The sequence below is a fragment of the Gymnogyps californianus genome, chromosome 6 (assembly GCF_018139145.2).
Source record: "Gymnogyps californianus isolate 813 chromosome 6, ASM1813914v2, whole genome shotgun sequence".
Lineage (NCBI taxonomy): Eukaryota > Metazoa > Chordata > Aves > Accipitriformes > Cathartidae > Gymnogyps > Gymnogyps californianus.
In genome coordinates this window covers 13,106,545-13,127,712 of record NC_059476.1, presented here as the reverse complement: position 1 = coordinate 13,127,712, position 21,168 = coordinate 13,106,545, and the positions used below count along the sequence as shown (strand labels likewise).

Sequence of the window (21,168 nt, the reverse complement as noted above, 5' to 3'; positions counted from 1 at the left end):
GTGTGCTTAAGCTAAGTCCTTTGTCTTACTTTTCTGGGTTTTAGTTTTTGTTTTATTTTAATCTCTACCTTTATTAAGCTTCCAAGCATTCAGTTGTAATTTTTTGTACTACAACAAAGAGAGTTAAGTTTATTACATTGGCATTCTGATAATGAAAGGCATGAGGACAAATGAAGGGAAGGGTGGTGCTAGTGAGGAATCACATCTGCCTAAGTGAAACAAAATGAATTTCCAACACAATTTTTTTCCATGTTTAAAGAATAACACACTAATTTTATGCCTTATCCAGATGTGTGCTCTGATTAGAATCTCGTTGAAGGTAATGGCATAACTCCAGTGCACTTCAAGAGCATTTGGACGATTTCTGGTGAAAATCGTCAGATTTCTATTGAAGTTGTCAGTGGAATGACATTGGTTTCTCCCACCCAACACTGTTTGCCACAATTGCTGCATGTTTAATCAGTTCCTGCTGATTTCAGTAGGACATCAATTGACCTTTTCTATGTCAATTACAATGTGTGGACAGCTAAAATATCCTGTCTGAGCAGTCATTAGATGCCCTCTAAATGATGATATGGATGATGAATGGGAACAAAATCCTGGCAATCTCCCAATGACAGCCACAGAGGCAGGGTTTTTGCCTGTTCCTCACTTTTTCCCAGCCCTCAGTTCCATCCCTGTTGATGTCACACTTGCTTATTAACACCTTTGCTTGTAGCCATACCCCACCAGGCCCTATGGCTGCACCACAGCCTATCACTTCAGACAGCAACAGAGAAGTATCAGCAATTTGTACTGAAAATACAAATGCAGAAGGTCTGAGAGCAACCTAATTAAAGCACTCCTGAGTTAGGCCAAAGGTTACATTAACACCCAGGCTATAATTAGCAGATCCTCTCACTTTGCTGAGAGAGGAGGCTTATCCACGGTCTGTCTGTTGGAGCAGAAGCAATTAGAAACCAACATCAATGTGACAAACAGTTGCTTGTCATGTCCTACTGAAAAGACCTTGTTTAACTGAGGCCTTAAAAAAAGTTTCTTTACTTGGAAGACCAGAAATTGCTTGGTCTTTCCCCAGCTGGCAAGATACATCCAGTCATGACATAAGATCTCTCTCCTATGGGATGTACATGACTCTGCAATTCTGGGCCCAATGACTCTTTTATCTTTCTTTTTGTTGTCATGACTAAATAGTATAAATACATACAAACTCAGCTAAAACCCCCGGCATTAAGTTTGAAAGGACTTCTAGAAAGGAACAGCATCTCCCCGTGTAGCAGGTTTTGCTTCACTGGTTTTTATTCATGAGCTCGTTACATGACAACTTATCAGCAGATTGATTTTCTTACTCACCAAAGTGATTAAAGCAATATCACCCCGGAGACTTGTTTGCCTGCACGTATCACCGCAACCCTCTCAGCTTCCTCCAAAGCAAGGGCAGAGGCCTGGTGTGCTGGAAATTTGGCAGGGTGACGTCTGTTTTCATTTCATAATGGAACCATTCTGTTTTCTCTCTCTCTTCAGCCTGCTGAAATTTTTTCCTGATGACTTGATTAAAGGATTTAAAAAAAAAAAGATAAGCATGGTAATTCTGATCTAGAAGCACAATATATACCATGAAAAGTGCTATAAAGCAGTGCTTCACCCTCAGCAGTTCAGAGATAGGTAAATAAAGTGCTTTGGGCTGGGAGCTGAACTATGCTGTTCTGATGAGCGGATACTTGCTGGAGTGAGTATGATGTATTGGCATGAAAATGGGTTGAAAAGCCACTGTAGAAGTACAAGTAGGACCATCAGTGCTCAGATCCTCTTGCTTAAGCAGTGCTTTTCTCATACTGCTTAGTGCACCGTCACCTCCAAGAGGGAAGGATTTCTATGGCTAATTTGTGGAATGACTTATCAGTAGGCAGTTTGCCTGAGGATGCAGAATTTGTAGTGATTATTGTAGCCTTTTCCTTCCCAATGTCCTGCTCACAAGAGATTACATGACGTTGCTCAAAAAGCAGGCAAAAGGTCTTCATAAGCAAAAAAATATTTTTTCCAGCCTATATCTTAATTTTTTATTTTTATGTTTAACAAATCCAGGGCATTTAAAAAAACCCTGAACCCTAGAAGCATGTGAATTCACGCTGACAGATTCCTTGTGGGTGTGAATACCTAAAGTTTAGCTTCCAAATTGCTCTTCCACTGATTTTTTTTTTTCCCTACCCTGTCATTAGACTAAATGGAAAAACATGTTATGTCATTGCCATTTGTGTTCCAACTCAGACAAGTCCTGGTGGCTTCCAGACCTCCTCCGGGGACTCATCTTTCCTGCATAGCTGCAGTGGTAGAGAAAAGGGGAGCGCTGTGCTCTTGCTCATTATCAGGTTACTGAATGAGGTTTCTGTCACGAGAAAGATCCACAGAACCCTCGCAGAATACTTTTTATTTTCTCGCATAATTCACTTTCTTCTGAAAGTGAATCTTTACACCAAAAAGACACAAGTGCTTTAATTAAGAATAGATGTCTTTCTAAAGGAAATTTCCCAGCTCAGCTAGACATCACTAAGCTCAAAGCAGGAACTGGACTGAAATTTTCTGGCTTGTGGTTTTTTAGTGCTCAAGACAGTCACTCCATCTTCACTTTCTCTTTGCTGGCTGGAAGCAGGAGCAGGCCAAGAAAAGGGATACCTTCAAGAGCTCCTACCTCATGCCCTGACTGCCCTGGTGGATAAGTCTGAATCAGGGTAAGCCTAGGTTGCCTACAAAGTCCACTTGCCATAGGAGCATCTTTACAAAAAAGGCCTTTCTTGAAACAACCCTGGACCATCCTTTCTGGATGATGTCTTGTGGTATAACCACAATAGGAGATGGAAGAGTTGGGGAAAACAGAGCATCCATACAAGAGAAAAACAAAACTGTGGGAACCTATCTGCATTTCTCTTTGGCTCCCTGCCCTGCCCATGTCAGCACAGCGATGCAGACCTGACCCCAGCATGTCCCACAGCAGAGTACTGCGTCTGCAGGGCTGCACGGGCTCGTCTGGAGGGGCTTCCCAACCCGAGCGCCTGCAGCACTGAGTTCCAGAAGATTCCTCCTATGGTTCATTATTTTGGAAAAGAACTCAGACTGAGAGCTAAACTGTCTTTGCTGCACTTCAAAATAGCAGGGAACGCTTTGGACAGACTCACGTGAGCTCTGCTGGGCCCTCTGTAGCAAACACTGCTGGCTGCTATGAACACCTCAGCACTAGAGACAGACAGATTTTTCACTGTTGTTCTGCTCTGGTCAATAAAAAAGCTCAGTGAGGAGAAATAGAGATGTTCCATTCTGGTGAACCAACCAGTCAAAGCTAAACTAAAAACTGGAAAAAAAAAAAAAAAAATTTAAGAAAACGCCTGGCAGAATTTCCTTCAAATGAGTGTACAGTGTGGTTCCTCCTCTCCCAAAAACCTAATTCTTTGAAAAATTTACTATTCATTGAAAGAGATAACACCAGTTTGGTCTCCCAGCAGTGACAGAGCATTTGTGAAAAGCAAAGATACAGATGTTGCTAACTACGACCTACGTACATTGACGTAATGATGTGAACAGGGTTTAGCGCTTACAGCCTGCGGGTAAATGAAGGATGCTGGTTTCCAAGGTGGCCAAGTGCTGAATGCACTTTTATAAAAATAAATTAAAACCCCATTGAAAAGAATGTTTTATTTACTTTTTTTCTTTTCATAGCTGGGAAGAAAACATTTCCCTAGATGATATTATAATAATATTCAAATGCAATTCCCCGAGAAATATCCTGAATAAGATATTTAATTTGAAATTAGTTAAGTGGTTATTTGGCTGAAAGGGATTTTAAAAACAAGATCTACTTATGAGTCTTCAGGCTAAGGAAATATTCTAGTGAATTTAATTAAGAATGGGATTCTTTACTAACTTCAATCCAGCAGTAACCTGCAGGTTTGTCTTTTGGTAATTACTGTGTCTGCTGGTTAATATGATAATCATGACCACGTTTGCAACAACTGAGAACTCTAATCAAACAAACAAAAAAATTGCTAATAATCATCCTCAGTGTTCACAGAGGTTTTTTTTTCTTGGAGGAACCTTCTGGCTGCATTTATACATATTATTTATAGTGATGGTATTACTTAGCTCAAAATCTACAAACTGTTAATATGCTGGTGTTTTAGGATTGAACAAGATTCAGAAGGGGAGGCAGTCTGGCAATCTTTATCAGTAAAATCTTCTGATAAAGGGAACTGGGCTTCCATTTTTCCCCTTTGTTGTGTCTTCTAAAAGGCTTTAAGATGCTGTCTTAGAAAAAACAAAAATGGGAAATGCTTTACTAGGAAAAAAAAAAGATACAGTTTCTGATTTCTTAATAAAACAGTAATATTTTTAAGAAAAGAATGTGACATTGTTTGAGGGTTTGTTTAGTTTTCTCCAGTGTCACTTCGTTTTTGAAAAAATAAGATATCTGGTGTTAAAAACACAGCAATGAGGTATTTCCAATGTATGTGGAGAGGGTTTTGCATAATACTCCTCAGTGTAATGCCTTAATTAATTAATTGCCTTAGCAATTAATCAGCAAAGGATGGCAATAAATGAGGGTCAGCTTGGAAAGATGGGGAGGAGTCTTGTCGGCAGGAGCCTTTGAGAACAGCTTTGTGGAGAAGACTTTGTAGCAGTGTGAGAAATTAGTGACACAATTTATTAGCTGATAGGGTTTCTGCTAGATGAACATGGGGTGTTGAACTCTAGGCAGCATTTCTAACAGGGAGTGCTCCTCTGAGTCTTCCCAGCTAAAGGAGCTTTCCAGAGAATCATTTCAGCTGAACTTCCTCAGCTGGACCTGGTGCTGTTCTCCGTACAATTCACTGCCTTTACCACCTTACCTTAGCTGAAGGTTTGTTCACTGCAATGGTTATCTAAAATGGCATCGGTCCTTCCCAAAGCTACCTATCGATGTAGCCGCCTACGCTGAGGCTGGATGAATGACAAAAAGCTTCACGCAGAAATACAACCCTGCTACAAAACCCTCTACCCTCACCACATCTCTCCATTCCCTCCCTTTTGCCCCTCTCCCAGCTGAGAATTGTTCAGCTATGATGCCCATGACAAAGGAGGCTGGAGAAGATAGCATAGGGGTATAGGATGGAAAGGGACCACATGAACTACCACATCAGGTTCCCTGCCATCTCAGGCCATTGCATCAGAGCAAGACCTGGCAAGACAATGAGGAAAGGGATTCCTGTGGATTACAGGAGGGAAAGGTAGCTCCCAGGACAGTCTCTTTCCCTGGAGGCCCTTCCTTCCTTTCTTTCTGCAGATGCCTGGATGCCAACATCATGCAGCACCTGAGTAGTGGAGTTTATTCCTACAGTTTTTCCATCCTGGGTTCAAGCACTCAGGATCAGGTTGTAAAGAAGGTACTAAGTCGTGCGAGTGGAAATGCTCACAGGGTAAATACTTTCATCTTTCAGATCTGCTGCCAAATTCTGTATGACAATGGGCCTTGATAACTCTGCTGGTCTTTCAAAGCTGGGCTTATAACAAATCTTCTAAATTCATGTGTTCTTCAAGAAAAAGAAAGCCTTTTTAGTTCTTTGAAAAATATGACTAGAATTCACACAAGGGGTCCTCTGTATGCTTCTAAAAGTCTCCTTTTAACTGTACACTTTACAGTCCATTGGAAAAGCACTGAAATATTCAAAGATGCCAAAATCAAAGGCTAGCTAGTGTCCAGTTAATCCAACCAGCAGGTGTCTGTAGATAGCTGGTGGAGATTCTCTGTAGACATGACGTTAATACTCTTTCAGACATCATCTAGTAGAAAAGGAAAAAGGAGAAAAAAAGGAGATATTATTATTATTATTATTATTATTATTTCCCCAGGTGCTCAAGTCCTAGCTTCTCTATCATTTAACTGACGCATGATTTTTCATGAATACTAGGGAAAAGATAGTAAGATCTGAAAATGGGATCCAACTCCAGAGCTAGAAATACTCATCATTTCTCCTTGTTATCTATTTGTCTCTCAAGAGTTGAGGCTTTCTTTTTCTGCAAGTTTTGGAAAAATGCATGTTAGTATCTTGCTATGCATAATGTGGAAATCAGAATTTCAAAAAGGAGCCAATACAATAATCTATTTTTATAATCTAGTTCAAACGAGTCAACAAAATAATGTTGGCTGCCTTCTGCATTATCATCTCAATTAAAAAGGATAATTAGGAGAAGAATTACATAGATCAAGGAAAAGTTCAAGTAAAACTAAGGACTGAAGGTAAATTTCCTCTCCCTGAAACCAGAACATTCTTTGAAATTAGAAAAAAGGGTGCAATAATTACAGGGAAAAGAATCATTGCTTTTAATTAATAAAAATGTTTAGATTAACAGGAAAGCAAAATAGATTGCTAGGGATGGATCATAATTTCATTTTTGTCAAGAGCTGCTAAATGTAATCCTTCTATATCATAACATACACTGAGCTCTTGAGGAGTCTCAGCAACAAAGTGTTGCTGAAAATAAACTAGTGTTTATTTTCCCCTGAAGTTAACTCCAATAACCCTGATGGTGCCTTAGAAGAAATGAGCTCTTCTTGTAACTCTATCAAAGGGCTGACAAACCTTAAAAAACACTGTAAAGGAAATAAGTGCTTGTGTTTTACAGATAAACACTGAGGCCAGCTGAAGGCTGTGGGCTAAGTCTTTGGGTACCTTCATGAAATGAGAGGAAGGCCCACAGCTGCAGGCAATGCAGTAAGTTTTCAGGTCAACGTGGCATGAAGACATGGGGGAAAAAAAAATCCAGTAATGAAAAATGAGTCAATATGGATGGGCAGGTCAGCCTTTCCGATGGGGCATTGTCGGCAGCCTAACTACGGAGCTTTCTTCTGCAGCCACGTCCAAGCTCAGACGGGCACGCTGGCTCTGACCCTGTTTCAGGCTTAGATAAACGTGGTGACAAGTGAGATTAATAACCCAACTGCTGTATTTTAGGACATCAAGCGAGGACGAAAAACCTCTGGACTCAGGAAGGGCCTCTCTCTTGTCCGTTAAGGAAATGTTTTTCAAAGTGTAAACATGGGCTGGGAAACTAACTGCTTTCTGTGGCTTTGAAAATTTCCTCCCTGAGCTGCAAATTATTTTGGGTACACGTTGTCTTCCATCCTGTGACAGTTAGTAGTGCCGGGGCCTCTAGTCACTAATGGAACATAAATAATTAACCAAATGATACTCCTGCAAGTTCATCTGTAGCGGAAAACACTTTTATCTACACAAACCAACGCGGCAGCAGAGGAAAACCTACTCCATGAACAGCCCACTCCAAGATTTCGTTCAAGAAATCAGTGTCTCAGAGGTCAGTCTCTCCAGTCCTGTGGCTCTGCAGCAGGATCTGAAGGATTTGTGTTGTACATTTATTAGTGTTTCTTCTGGATCTCTTGAGCACGCACTTCCCAGAGACACACAGCTGGTTAGAGGATTGCAGCTCAGACCAGCTTCACCTCGCATGTAAGGCCACAGAAGGAAGGGAAGAAACCTCCGGTCTCTGCTATAGACATGTTGTAGCTTCAGGGGAGCATGAAGGAGGATTACAGCGGTTTGAATCTCACACTCCCTGGGTGGGACTAGGCAGGTGTGGAAAGTGAGAAAAGCAGTTACTTGTTGTGAAACATCTAGTGTAAATATTCCACACGATGTACAGCATCCACTTCTCTACAGTGCTGAGTTGCATCCACTCACCTGAGGTGACATCAGGCAGGAATCACTTAAAATGGGCAGTCTGTGTAATATCTGTATGTGCTACAGAGGTTAAGGAAGGTTTCCAGCTTCAGCCAAAATGCCAAGAGGAGGACTCTGCACTGAGACTGCCTTACCCCAGGAGGGACCCTCAGTCTGGAGTGCACCGCACATGCAGAGAGATGGAGACATGTTGCATCCCAGACCCTTCTGGTGTGGAGATAAGGGTTCAGCCCCTCAGTTCAGGCTTTCTCTGCAGTGATAGAATAAGGACGTTCCTCCCATGCAGGCAGGGTTAATAATCGAAGGGTTTCTCCCTTACAGCACTTCATAACACTACATTTAAATGTGCTGCATGCATTATTCATCTTTTTGCAGCAAGCAGGAAGAGCGTAGGCAGCTGTCAGTCCAATTAGCGTTTCAGAGCTCTACCCTCCAGCTGCCTCTGGGGGGCACGATAAGGAATGATGTGGTCCATGGGACGAGTGGCCCACACTTTCAGGCTGGGGAGCAATTATTTGCCAGGGTAGCTGCTGTCCTAGAAACACCACCGTATCCAACTTTGTCTAGGGAAGGCTGGAGGAGGATTTTGTTACAAAAAGGGAGGGTTTTTTCTTGCATCTATGTTGTACCGAAGGCAGGCAATCGCGACTCTCCTCTCAACAGCTTTGCTACATTCCTTCTCTTGCACCTTTGCCTCTCAGGGCTTCTCCATAAAAGATTATAAAGCTACAAAACTTTGGGATTGTAGCTTATTTTCTCTGCAGTTTGGTAGATACAGCACCTCACACATCAGACTAATGATTCTCGTTGGGATCCTTCTATACAATTACTTTGAATATAAAGCACAACATAAGCAATATCCTGGCTACTGTTAGTGATACTCGTGTCCACAATGGCTGGATGTGCTACAGCCTCAGAGAAGTTGAGGAAACCCAACAGTTGTCTGGCTCCTATTCTGCTTACACATGGCTGGGCTGTGACAGCTTGGTGGGAGGTCGTTATACAAACCCAAGCATGGCCCTACTCTAAGCACTTAGAGTCAAGGTTAGATATTTGACTGCATGCATTTTAGTCATGCTACTCTCTCTGCTAACAAAAGCTCATAAAATTCATAGAGAAAACAACATAAATTAGCACAAACTTCAAATCTCTCTAACTTATCCCAGCAGAAAGCAAGCCTTTGCACAGACAGAACAGCATGGAGCTACTGCCCTGGAAGGCTGGCTGGTCTCCCACGCGTCTCTGTACCTCCTAGGACTCAAGTCATTAATCCTATACTGAGTTGGGCTGTTTAGATGTTGGGCTGTCCATCTCATTCAGAGCCCTCATACACAGTGCTGAGTTTTTTTCATGTGGAGAAGGTCTGGTTAAGGTCCACTTGCCAAAATGACCCAAGATTACAATGTGAGACTCAATTTGCAATACAGAGGTGGTGAGAAAACTTATTCCCTTATGTTGTTCATTTTATCCAGTTACAATTTCACCTCTACTGCCAATGTGCATACCTAGCACTGGGGTGGCTGCACCACAATGCAAACAACAAGGAAGACATCTTGAAATACTCACACTGAGAAATATGTAACACAGATTTCCTCTGTGTCCTGCTTTCAGCACAGTGAACAGTAATAGCCACATTCCCCAGCAGGAAATAAGGGAAAAGAAAAAGCTAAAGTTAAAACTCCAGATGAAACATACGTCTTAGGCTGATGACTTGGTACATGATAGCACTTCGATCTTATCAAGTAGAAAACAATTTGACTTCAGTCTTTTCTTCTGGGTATTATGGCTAGGATCATACCAACACTCTAAACTAAAAGCATCTGTTCTAGCTCAAGTATTATTTATGCACATGCATTATTAGCTGTTTCACGGAGAAATGCAAGGACAGCATCTCATTAACTGAAGGAAAATAAAGTTTTCTTTTTTAACATCATGAACATGGTAGCTCTGCAATCAGGGGTAATGTTTAAAACACTGAATGTACCTAGAGATATAATGTGGCAAGGAAACTTCCCATGCATTCAATGAGAGATGACAGCACACAGATAAAATACTAAACCCTTGTTATCAGCTCTAGGTACCAGACTAAATGCAATTGTCAGAAATTCTCAGCAGAAGTTGACAGGATCGAGACAGGGTTCATTTAGGGTCACTGGAAATTCCTGCTTCATTTGCATAAGCATTTCAGCAAGTGCTTTAAGAGTCTTGCTTTCCAGAAAAAGTTTAAGCAATTAAACGTAGCCACATATTAAGAGCAAGCAATTGTTTGAGGCCTAGATCCTCGAAAGTATTTAAACACTAATACCTACTGATTTCCAGGAAAGGCAATCCAGCATCTTAGCCCAAATGTCCTGCTAGGTGGAGAAGTATAAATCTCTCTGAAGCCAATACGTCTGTCCCATCCGGATGTCTGTTTTATGGCAGTTAAGATGATGGTAGAGAATCAACATCAAATTAGGAAAATACTTTATTTGAGTTTTTAACCATATTTTAACTCCCCGCTCCTTCTGACAAAGGATAATGAAGGTTTTTTTATTCTCTCAAGGTATGATAATATCCTGAGAGAAAATTCATATTGGATTTTTTAAGTATTTGGTATATTCTCTGTTTATTGACTCAGTGTTCAGCCATTAGCAGTGAATCGCTGTGTTGTTATACAAACCAGAAAACAACAACTACAAATAACAATCAGTCTCTGCCTCAGGACACACAACAAGCTGAAGGGAATGATCTGAAAATGCTTTAGAGATGCTTGCCAAAACCAGACTTACTGTTTATGGCCAGAACAGATGCCAGCTAATTCAGGTGGGCACTTAAACTATAAAAGCAGATTACAGCTACACACACATCTCTGAGTCACCTGCACTATGGCCATGGCTGCGCCAGCCATTCATCCAGCCTGAATGAAAGGTGAAGAAGGGCTGCAGCGTCCACTTTAACATTTTAGGCTGGTAATTGTAATTATACTGGGATTTGCCCAGGATGTGAAAACTACACACTCCTCCAATAAGCAAACTCATCATTCCTGGACCTGACATGCAATACCATGGCCTTGGTTGTTGATGATGCCTGAACCCCAGATCTTTGACTATTTATGTGCGTGTATAAATTCTTACGCCAGGGGTACAAAAAGGGCTAGAGAACTGAACCAGGAGCCAGTTATAAGAGGCAGAACAATCTGGTGGTTGCATCCTGACTTGAAAAGCAGAGAAGCTATGTTTTCTTTCTTTTTCTCAGCAACATGCATCCACTGTCATCTGGCAAGCTGACAGAAACTTTCTATGCTTCATTTTCTTCACATGTAAAACCCGATTAATGAGTAATGTGAATAGTTTAAACTTTCCTTCATCAGTGTTGGCAAAAGGGTAGTCAAAAAAGGTATTTTAAAGGAACCTTTAACAGAGAGTGTGTATGGGGAAGGATAACCATGGGCAGAGAATGAAGCTGGAGTTCCAGGGAGCTGCTTAGAGTTCTACCATCGCCTGTTTGGAAATGAGAAAAACAGTATTGCACCTCTGCAGCCCTCAGCTTCCCCATCCATAAAATGGAGATAATAGTACCAAGCTTCACTTTATAAAGCACTTTGACTGAGAACGGAAAAGTTACATTCATATTGGCATTTTGCTTCTAGGAACTATATTTTCAGAAGCACACTATCACCACCCTCTCCCACTTCTACTGAACACCCCTTTATTTTTGAAGTTATCAACTTCCTACTGTTTTAATGTTGTTAGTGATCCCAGTCAGGGACAGGGAGCTAAAATGAGCAACAAAAACACGGGCCTTCATTTAGAGACATAATCTGTTTAATAAATATGACTGTAAAAGCAATAAACAATAGCAATTATACATTACGCTACATTGTATTTAACGAAAGGGAAAAAGAAGATGAAAAAGTACATCAAAAAAAGTAATTTCAAAATTAGAAATAGTTCCAACACTATAAGAAAACTTTTTGATTGGCTTACTATAAAAATAAGTTGGCTAATGTTGGACTTCAGTGGGGAGTATTACACAGTTGCTGCCAAAACTTTCCCATCTTTCTTAAAGCTGTAGTTGCAAAGGCAATAGCAAAGCCATACAAACTGCTGTGTTTCTACCTGTCTTCAGAGAAACTACAGAAAGAGGCAGAGGACTCTGTACTGTGATTATCCTTTAACTACTATGGGTCTAATGTTCTTACACTTGGTATCACTTTTTTTCTTTGCCAGCAAGTAGGTTGATTTGGGCTCGTGCCCAGTTTGTGACAGAGAAATTCAAACCCACCACCACCACCAAACCCCCGCCCTGGGACTTCAGGCAACGCCAACAACGCTGCTTTCTCCTGTTTTTGACTCAGGGTGCCGTGCGCAATGGCTATTGAACAAAACCCACTCCTGTCAGGAATCAGGATGCCTAAGTGTGCTACACTGATTATGAACTGGCCTCTATTTGCCTTCACCTAACACAGTTAAGTAAGCGTACATTGGTTACTGTCTTTCTCTCTTTGCACTTCAAACCAAAATCCTGGTGCTAGGTTTACCTGAGTTGGGTTGGAAATCAACAGCTGTAACGACCACGGCTTCAGCCAGCTATCCAGTGTCTTGCGAGGACTTGTTCGATGTACACTAAGCCTGCTTTCCTGCTGTTCCCTTGCATAGTCTTCGTGAACATGTCCTGCAGTCTCATTTCTAGTTGCAGTGTAAGATACAAGCCTATGTTATTGGTAAGAAATCATATCTTGTACAAGAGTGGTCCTGTGGTGCTGGGGCTCAAAATGCATGGCAACAATCTCAGGCCAAATCCTCCTTTATTCTCCCTCCTCTGCCCAGAGTGGCAGGAGTTTGCAGATCTGCAACCAAGGGGGGTTGCCAAGAAGGCCGTAGGAAACTGCATAGACCTTTCCCTGCTCCCTTTTCTATGGATAAGGTGTCTTTCAAAAAATTGACAGGCCTTGGGGTGACTCCCAAAAGGCAGAGATCTCCTGGGACTTCCCCACACAAATCCAAACATCAGCACTAAATGCAACTGAGGGTGTTACTAGGGCTTTCTCTTAGCCAAAATTGAAGGTGTAAGGCTGGTACAAAGTACAGTGTAAGTTCATGCTGGCAATAACCTCCTGCAACTGCAGTATGGACAGACGTCCCTGCCTGTAATGCATGCTAGTTCTGTTCCATTCAAGGTTGGGAGGCAAAAAGTTATCTTTCAATGGTGCTATCAGTGGGATGCCTTGGTGTGAGTAGGCTAAAAAAGCTGTTTAAGAAAGAGCCTGGCCTTGCAGTTGGGATCACCCACATTCGCACTCAGCCTCCCTGCAGCCGTGGGGCACACGCAGCAGCTGCAGCTAGAGGAACGAAGGGCAGAGTCCAAACAAAGACATAAACCAGACTGACCAAGAATATTTTCAGTGCCTTTAAACTCCAGTGTGATTTTTTGTGTGTCCTATGAAAGTCTGCTGGGGCGGCTAGCCCTCCCGCAGCCCAAAGTGCTAAAAGAGCAGTTAAATCTAAAGCCAAGAACCCTAAACATCCCCTCCCACCTCCCCCAGCCCTTCTCCCCCCACATCCCAGTCCACCCCTCTCCCTAAAGAAGAGACCCCCCATGCATATTCTTGGCCTATATCATTATGAATTTTCTACAAATTAGAGACAGATCAGAAAAAAGAGAGTGGAGGGGTGAGGGGAAGAGCCGCAGGAGTGAATAGTGGTACCAGTTCCTCTCCCCCCACCCCCCACTAAAATTGAACACCTGTACAATGCAGTTCCACTATGGTCTCAGTATAATGTCCACATGCACAGGCTTAAAGCTAAAAACCCTTTGTCATCTGAAGAATTAAAAAGTCCAAATGCAGTGAGCTCTCCTCTTTTTTTAGATATAGATATGTATCGGTGTCCTCAATTCAACCATTTACATAGGTAGGGATTTCTTTTGTGCTCTGGGGCTCAGCAGCTGTGGAAATACTTCCTGTGGCAAAGAAAGAACAAAATAAAAGAGTCAGTAAATAACAAGTGTGTTTAGCCAAGAAAGATGTTTGAAGGTATCACCTTGCTGGCCTTTGGGATTCAACTGTTCCAGACTGACATGTTCTTCCCAGAAATGTTTTCTTGTCATTCAAAACACTGAAGGTGATGTCCTGTTCTTTTGCTAATGAAGATGATTCACCCATGTTGAACAGAAGAGGGAGAGGCCAGAGCAGAGGGGTGGAGGGAAAGAGGGGTTGAGGTCCTCAGAGGAAATGTGTAACTCATTTGCAATGATAAGGTATTGGAGATTTCATAAATAACCTTAAGCTTTGCATTTGCAAAAGAAGAGCCTAAACCACTCACATCCAGAAAACGTTTTTTCGCTGCCAGTTTGGAGAGAAAACTAAATGATCCAGGGACATTCATTCAGATTCCTCCAAGGAAGGATCCCTGAATGTTAGTCAAAGGGGTGGAAAAAAACTGGCTTCTGAACAAGCATACAAAAGAGAAACACCCAATTACAGTCTTGCTTTGTTTTCCCAAAAAGAAAGAAAACTCATTAAAAAAGAAATTGCTGATTTCCAGAAACAGATGAGGTGGTTGTATAGGAGAGTGAAAAGCCTTTGCACTTTCTATTCTGTTCACACCTAGGTCCAGTCCTTTTCATTTTGTCAATGAGCTCTGATTCAGTTTCCTCATTCATCTTACTGACAGGCTGGAAAAACACTCTTAGGAAGTTTGTTGGACTGATTCCTTTTGATAGAGAATTGAGTCTATGTATCCCACACACGTACCTTCTGTGCTCACTAGTGCAGTTACAGGTGCAAACCAAGGAGTTATAAAAGGCCAATTTCTGGTTCAATACAGTGTCTAGTAGCACAGCTGAGAAACACACAAAACGCTGGCTATTGTAGAAAGCCAGAAATGCCATATTGTACCAAATGAAAACCTACCCCCAAAATTGGCTTTTGACTGCTCTTATCCGAGAGACTTCAAGGGATTAGTTTCCAACACCAGCAAGAGAAGTTTTGAAGATACCTTGAACAGACCTAGCAAGTGACTGACTCTTGCCACTTCAGTCTGAGTGACCTGTGAAAATCCCTACCCCTGGAACAGCATGAACCACGGTCATTACATTCTTTTAGACAGCGGAAGTTCAAAGCCCATCTAACTCTAGAAAGAGTGTTCCTGACCTGAAATTGGGTGTTTCTCCCTTAGCATCTTACATTAATTTTGCCTTGGAGGCTTCTGATAGAAAAAGAAAGAAAAACAAATGAAAACAAGAATTGTTAAAGTTTAGGACCCACCGCTCCGGGTCTTGGCTTGAAACCTCTTGGTGATCCACAAGCCTTTTGGAAGTCCTCTGTCCAGACTACCTTGGTTGCATTTCCTTTCCTTGGGTTCTGGACTGTGGCCTGGGGTTGCTCTGTATGGGGAACACCACATGGGAAGGTTGGTCCCCTCACTCCATCCTGTGTTCTGCTAAGCAGGGATGTCCAGGTCTGCTGATGAACAGCTGCTTAAAAGCTTTTAATAGCTACCAGATCTCTCCTTGGTGAACGGGTGAGGAAAGATCAGTATTGACTGCAGTGGGGCTTCCAGCTTAGACATCAGTTTAATCAAGAGACTTTCTTCTTTTTCCTCCCAGGCTGTTTCACAGGCCATAATCTTAGCACATCCATTCCCTCCTTTAATTGCCCTTCCCCTTGCTCCCACTCTGCAGTAGCTATGACACCAGGCCTGCTTTAGCAAACACTCCCATACGATTTAGGGACATCCTCAGGTAGAATCTAAGATTTGGTTAAGGGGATGAAATTGTGCAAATAAGGGATCTCAATTACGACTATGGTTTGCTCCTGTCTGAGTCAGAATAGCTATAAACTTTAATTCCTCTAAAATAGGTCCATGTCCTTATTTGCAGGGGTCCTATACTGTACCTCTGGTCTGGGCCTACAGAACTGTCACCTCACAAGTGAAGCTGAGCAATGCCCGAGCAATGCTGGCTTTGGCTGAACATGTCCCCAGGCTGAAACCTCCCTGCTCCATCCCAACACTTTTACTATAGTCAAGGTAATAGAAAACATATAAGCATGAGCAAATGTGTGGCTGATCCCAGTATGCCCACTTCAAGCCTATTCACTTTAGGTCCTGTGAAAGCCTGCTATGCAAATTTGCAGGCACAGAGGCCTGTGGCAGAAATCAGCCTGAGGGCAAACCCAGCTATCCAATGCCGAGACCCCAGGTTTTGCTCGATTTCCCTGGGAATCAGCCAGGCTAGCACTGCTGCTGGCAACAAGGTCTGGCGCAGCGCAAAGGCCACAGCAGTCAAAACATCAACAAGTATTTAACTTTTAGATCTGACTTACCGAATCACCTGCTCACCTCCATGTTCCAGGTGAGGGTGGCCGAAGTTCTCCTGGATGTGCCTCAGGTGTGGGGTTTAACCCCGCAATTACATCAGCCCCAGCAAAACAAATTAAATTGCCTTATAGCGCAAGTTAAGTGCTGGCAGGATTTTTGAGAAGGGGAGGGGATCTACATAGAGCAACTAGGAGAAAGAAAAAGCCTCAAGTTGTTCCTCTCCCTTTCATCACATGGCAGTGAGGGAGAGGGGAGAGTTAGCAAGGTTTCCTGTAGCAAAACTAATGCTGCAGCAGAAGAGGATGGGAGGAGGAGTGTGCAGGAATATGGGAAGAGGGGAGGCTGAGAAAAGGGTTAGCCAATTATAAGTCAGTGTCTGACCAGCTGCGGGATGCTGCAAGTTATTTACCTATGGGCTGGACTTCCAACTTCTCATCTACTAGTTGCTCAGGGCTCATCAGCTCACTTTGAGTGACATTAGGTATGCTTTCCCTCTGACTGACTGGACTGACCATCTCTTGATCTTTTTCATTCTGCATCTGTGCATATATATTAAGGCCAGGAATCTTCCTAAAACATTAACAGAAACCATCATTGTGGGGTACTCTGGCAGATGATGTAGTATCAGCTTTTACAAACCAAGAAACAAATCACTGCAAAAAAGAAAACCCAGCAAAACAAAACCCAAACACTTCAGTGAAAGGCAGCAATGGGGAGAAGGAAATGGCTCAGGGAGGGTCATACCTTTTGAACTTGTAGATTACAAACACGGCTAGTCCCACAAAAACAACAGAGAGGAGCATCAGCATAGCTGAACCACTGTGACTGGGAGTGAGGTCCACCAGGGGAGCTGCAAGAGAGGGAGAGAAGGTTAGAGCTGCCTCCAGGCCTCATCTGTCCACATGTCTCCAGGGCTTCTCCCCCTTCCTTAGAGACCTCACCTCTTTGGCCTATTAGAGGACTGCCTGAAACGTATTCTCTCATATTGCAGACAATTACCTAAGGTAGCTGCAAATGAGGTCACTTGGGTACCAAAACTAGCATTTTCTGCATGATCCTGGAGCTACCCACGGGCTAACTTGTCATGTTGACTTTCTATTTTGCTTAGAGCTAGTTTGGGTAGCTACCAATGCATAGTGAATAATCAGCAACTGGGTCCTGTATTTTACGGAAGCAACAATGCTCATCATTGTCGTCTTTCTTCCTGACCAGAAGTCCAGTGCCCTTCACAGATGTTGCCTCAGCATGCATGCCTTATCATGGCAAGCCCTTCTCACACCTCTGACATTTTCAGTTTCTTCCTTTATCCCTTCCTGCACTTCTGAACATGTTCTACCCTCTTTCCTCTGCTCTCTCCCACAAGTCTTCCATGCCAGAGAGTGCACAGGTTCAAGAAAAAAAAAATTAAAAACCCTTAATCAAACAAAAAGTCCCTCTGTGCTTCTCTTCAGAGTTTTGTGCACCACCTTTTCATAGCCCCTTGCAAAATAAGGCCACACAAAACAGCCAGAAGCATGGCTTTCCCAGAAATACAAAGTAAATTGTATTAAATAGAGACAGTTTCCATCACTCATACACATACACACAAAAACTGAAAGACATCTAGCATCCAAAAAGGGATACACATAGGTCCAGCAGTCTCAGTTGTTCATGCAGACACTAATAAAACATACTGCAGACAGACATGCAGCTGTAGGTGTGCCATTATGCAGAGCTAATGCACACAGCCAATACATCCTCACTGACTGTCTCTAACTGGCGTTATACACGGAACAAGGGATAGGTAGTACCTTCCTCTGCAAAGCAATGAAAGTTAACTTGAACCACTGCCATACACATCCTCTTTCTCTTGCCCCTCTTCACATGCACTGAACAGACCCATCCTAAACCAGAGCCAGAAGACACAAGAAAACATGCACACACAAGCAAATACTTACTCAGGCACGCACATCACACGCACACACATTTTCAGCTGTCACACCCAGCCTGATAAAGCCAACATTTACAAAGAGAAGTGAAAAAACTTCTCCTTCCCACATCAAGCAGGCTATCCTCAGGAAGGTGAGGCACCGGGGTGAAATGATCTGTTATTATGAATTCCTCCCACATCTCCACTCTGTCCCCTTTGCATCTGTATTTTGTGGGTCTCTGCTGTTCTGCGGGATGACAAAGTGGCTCTCCGACCAATTCAGGCTCAGCATTACTCAATGTTCTTGTTACGATGCTGTGCTGAGAGTCTGGTAATAAACAGCTATTTAACTGCTTTGTGAGGAATATTGGCATATTTTACTCTGCCTTAGAGTTGAGGTTGTTGTCTGTTGGGTTGGGGACATTGGTTTGTTTTTTTTTTTTTTCATGAGAAGAAGGAATTAACATGATGAATAGATTGCAATCTGTTGTCCATGATTTCCATAAATTAATCCTTCCTCCAGTGTGGCCTCAACAAAGAAGACGGAGGTGTGAAATGTGGTGAAGCCTACGCCTGTCATTCTTCCGTGCTCCAGGGAATGCACATGTTCACATACAACACACACACACACACGCAGAGGCTCATTTCTACAGGTTCTGCTTGAATATCCACACCAAGCTAGTTTAGATACCTGCACTTTTGTTCCCTGCAGCTCCTCTGCTGCAGAAATGCTGTGCATGACAAGGCACACACACAGGGAGGAACATACATGTGCACTGAGGCATGGCAACATAAATGTAGGCATACGTATATATACATATGCACTTACAAAAACACATGCTGAGCTTTGTGGTTCAGTCAACTACAGCCCATAGCTGCCCAGAGACCAACACACAGTCATAGTGAAAAGGCTGGGAAAGAAGGGATACCACAGACGAGAGCAGCACCTCTGGACCATGTGCATCGCCCTGGATTGTGTTTTCTAGAGACTGCTTTTGGTGCTGGCTTGTCTTCCAGGTTTCCCTGCGTTATTGTATTTAATTTTTTATAAAAGCTTGGATTTCAAAAGGACAATTCTTTTTCTTCCTTGACAACCAAAACAATAGTTTTCAGCAGCGCAGTAAATCTCTCTTTTGGCGTTTTGTCAAATTCTAAACTATTCCCAAGTTTTGATGTCACGAAATTGGGCCTTTTATTTAGACGAGGAACTGAGTCATGACCTCTGCAGCTTGATAAGGAGCCATATTCCCTCAAAGACCTCACAGTGGCTGCTCTCTGGGCTTTTTAATATCTACTTTGGCAGTCCAGGCTCATTTTGCATTCTTACTGAATCATACTTCTGCAAGAGACAAAATCCTGTAGTGCTCCTATAGGACATTGTGAAGCCAGTTACAGCAATCACTCACATCTCACCAGCAGCTTCGAAGAGAAGTACAACAAAGCCTACCTTGTAGGACAAATGAGTGTTTGCATCTATTATGCACAAAAATGTGCATTTTTGGCAAGCACAAAGATCATGTATTTACACAGCATGTATGAGCCAAGCACCCTCTGCTTCAGCCTGAGCTAGCAAGAAACAGGCCAGCACATGCCCGGAAGCCATACTGTTATTTAGCATGGCAGTGTGCCACACTGATAGACCCTGCCTTGTGGTTCATTCAGGGCAGCAGACAAGGTTTAGTAGCCCAGAAAAGTGCTACAGTACCTCCACTAACTATCTGGCTTCGGGACTGGAGCTACCCAGCTTTTAGCCAGTTCTGAGCACGGATGGAGCAGCTGGGGACCCTGTGCACTCACTCATGCAGAGGTGCCCAGAATTCCTCTCCAAGAAGCTGCAGGAGGCTCCTACATACAGCACAAAACTTGGATCCAGATTCATCTTGTATTAAAGGCAGGGCTGGATATGTGATTTTAAGTGTCATCTGTCTCCACTACATGAAATCAGGAGTGTCCCTTCAGTAGCAAGAGGTAAAGATAAGCCCTTCCCAGGAATATCTAATGTGATTCTTTCTAACTATAATTTTTTAGAAAAGGCCTACAGGATATTTAGGGCCAGAGTAGTCATGTCTAAATGTTCATTTGGGATTTGATCTTGACTTTAATGAACATTGACCAAAATGGAAAACAGCCATGTACATTGGCAGAATAAATGCCCAGAAACAAATTTCAAAAATGATGAGTAATTGCAGGTAACTCCACGTTTGAAGCTCACATTAAGATGCTTTCAGATATGTTCCTTTTAAGATATGGGCACCGAGCATTTTCTGAATGTATATATAGTATCACCGGTCATCGCTGAAAATTCAGGCCAAGGATTGCTTCTCTGATAACAACTATTATGTAAAATGTATATGAATTTAAATCTTAAATGCAAAGTCACACAATTCTTCTGTGTCATGTGTCTACTACATTTTTTTTTTTTACAATCTACAGGAGAAAAAAATTCAAACAAACTGACTTCTCAAGCTGCTGTTGTTTTTTTTCTTTAGAGATTACTCAGCTGTACTGCATCTCTGCTTTTTTATGCTTTTGGTTCTAACATGTGTAAAAGTAAGCATCTGATCATCTGTTCCACAGCTAATGGAAAGCAGAAACATGCAGCAATATTCCCAGGACAGATACTAGCAAGTTCTGCTTAGGAAGAATGAAATATTGCAAACACCAAGGCTTTCTTCTGGGAGGATTTAAATGCAGTCGCATTACACCCTTTCTGAACAGTCTCTTTTTCCTTCCCTTTAAGGACAAGGCAGCACGTGGACTGACACCAGCTTGGGCAGACCTGTTCATACCGTAAAAAGCTTTTTGGAGAGCAGTTTGCTGGTACAAATGAACTGAGGCTTTTAGTTTGCGAGTTAGCAAAAGAAGCTGATACCAACTGATCAGAATTGTCAGCAGCTCCCGGAGAAAAGGAATTCCTAAGAATCCTGAGCACGGATTTCTTTGTCCCATCTCTTGTAATAGTTAAATAGGGCCTGTGCTGTGAAATGAGGGTTTAGCATACAGAATAGCCAGAGATACATGTAATTAAATATCAGGACTTTGGAGATGGCTCATTTTGAGATAGGATTAAAGTCCAAACTGCCTAATCTTATGTTTGTGCATATGTAAATTGATTCTAGTCTTTCAGACTGCTGAACAACTTCTGAACTGTGCTTAGCTGCTTTGAATGTTTGTTGACTCTAGAATATCCGAATATATCCAAAGCTAGCTGGTAACCTTTGCACTGTGTGAT

General features: G+C 42.4%; 1 protein-coding gene across 1 annotated transcript in view; it reads right to left on the bottom strand.

Annotated features, from left to right (window-relative positions):
* Positions 1–13,456: 13,456 nt before the first annotated feature.
* Positions 13,457–21,168, bottom strand: part of SORCS1 (sortilin related VPS10 domain containing receptor 1) — a 312,358-nt gene continuing 304,646 nt past the window's right edge. Inside the window, 4 exon segments of the mRNA XM_050898837.1 lie at positions 13,457–13,667; positions 14,974–15,092; positions 16,437–16,597; positions 16,772–16,877. Coding sequence (XP_050754794.1) covers positions 13,611–13,667; positions 14,974–15,092; positions 16,437–16,597; positions 16,772–16,877 — 443 coding nt within the window. The 3' untranslated portion in view covers positions 13,457–13,610.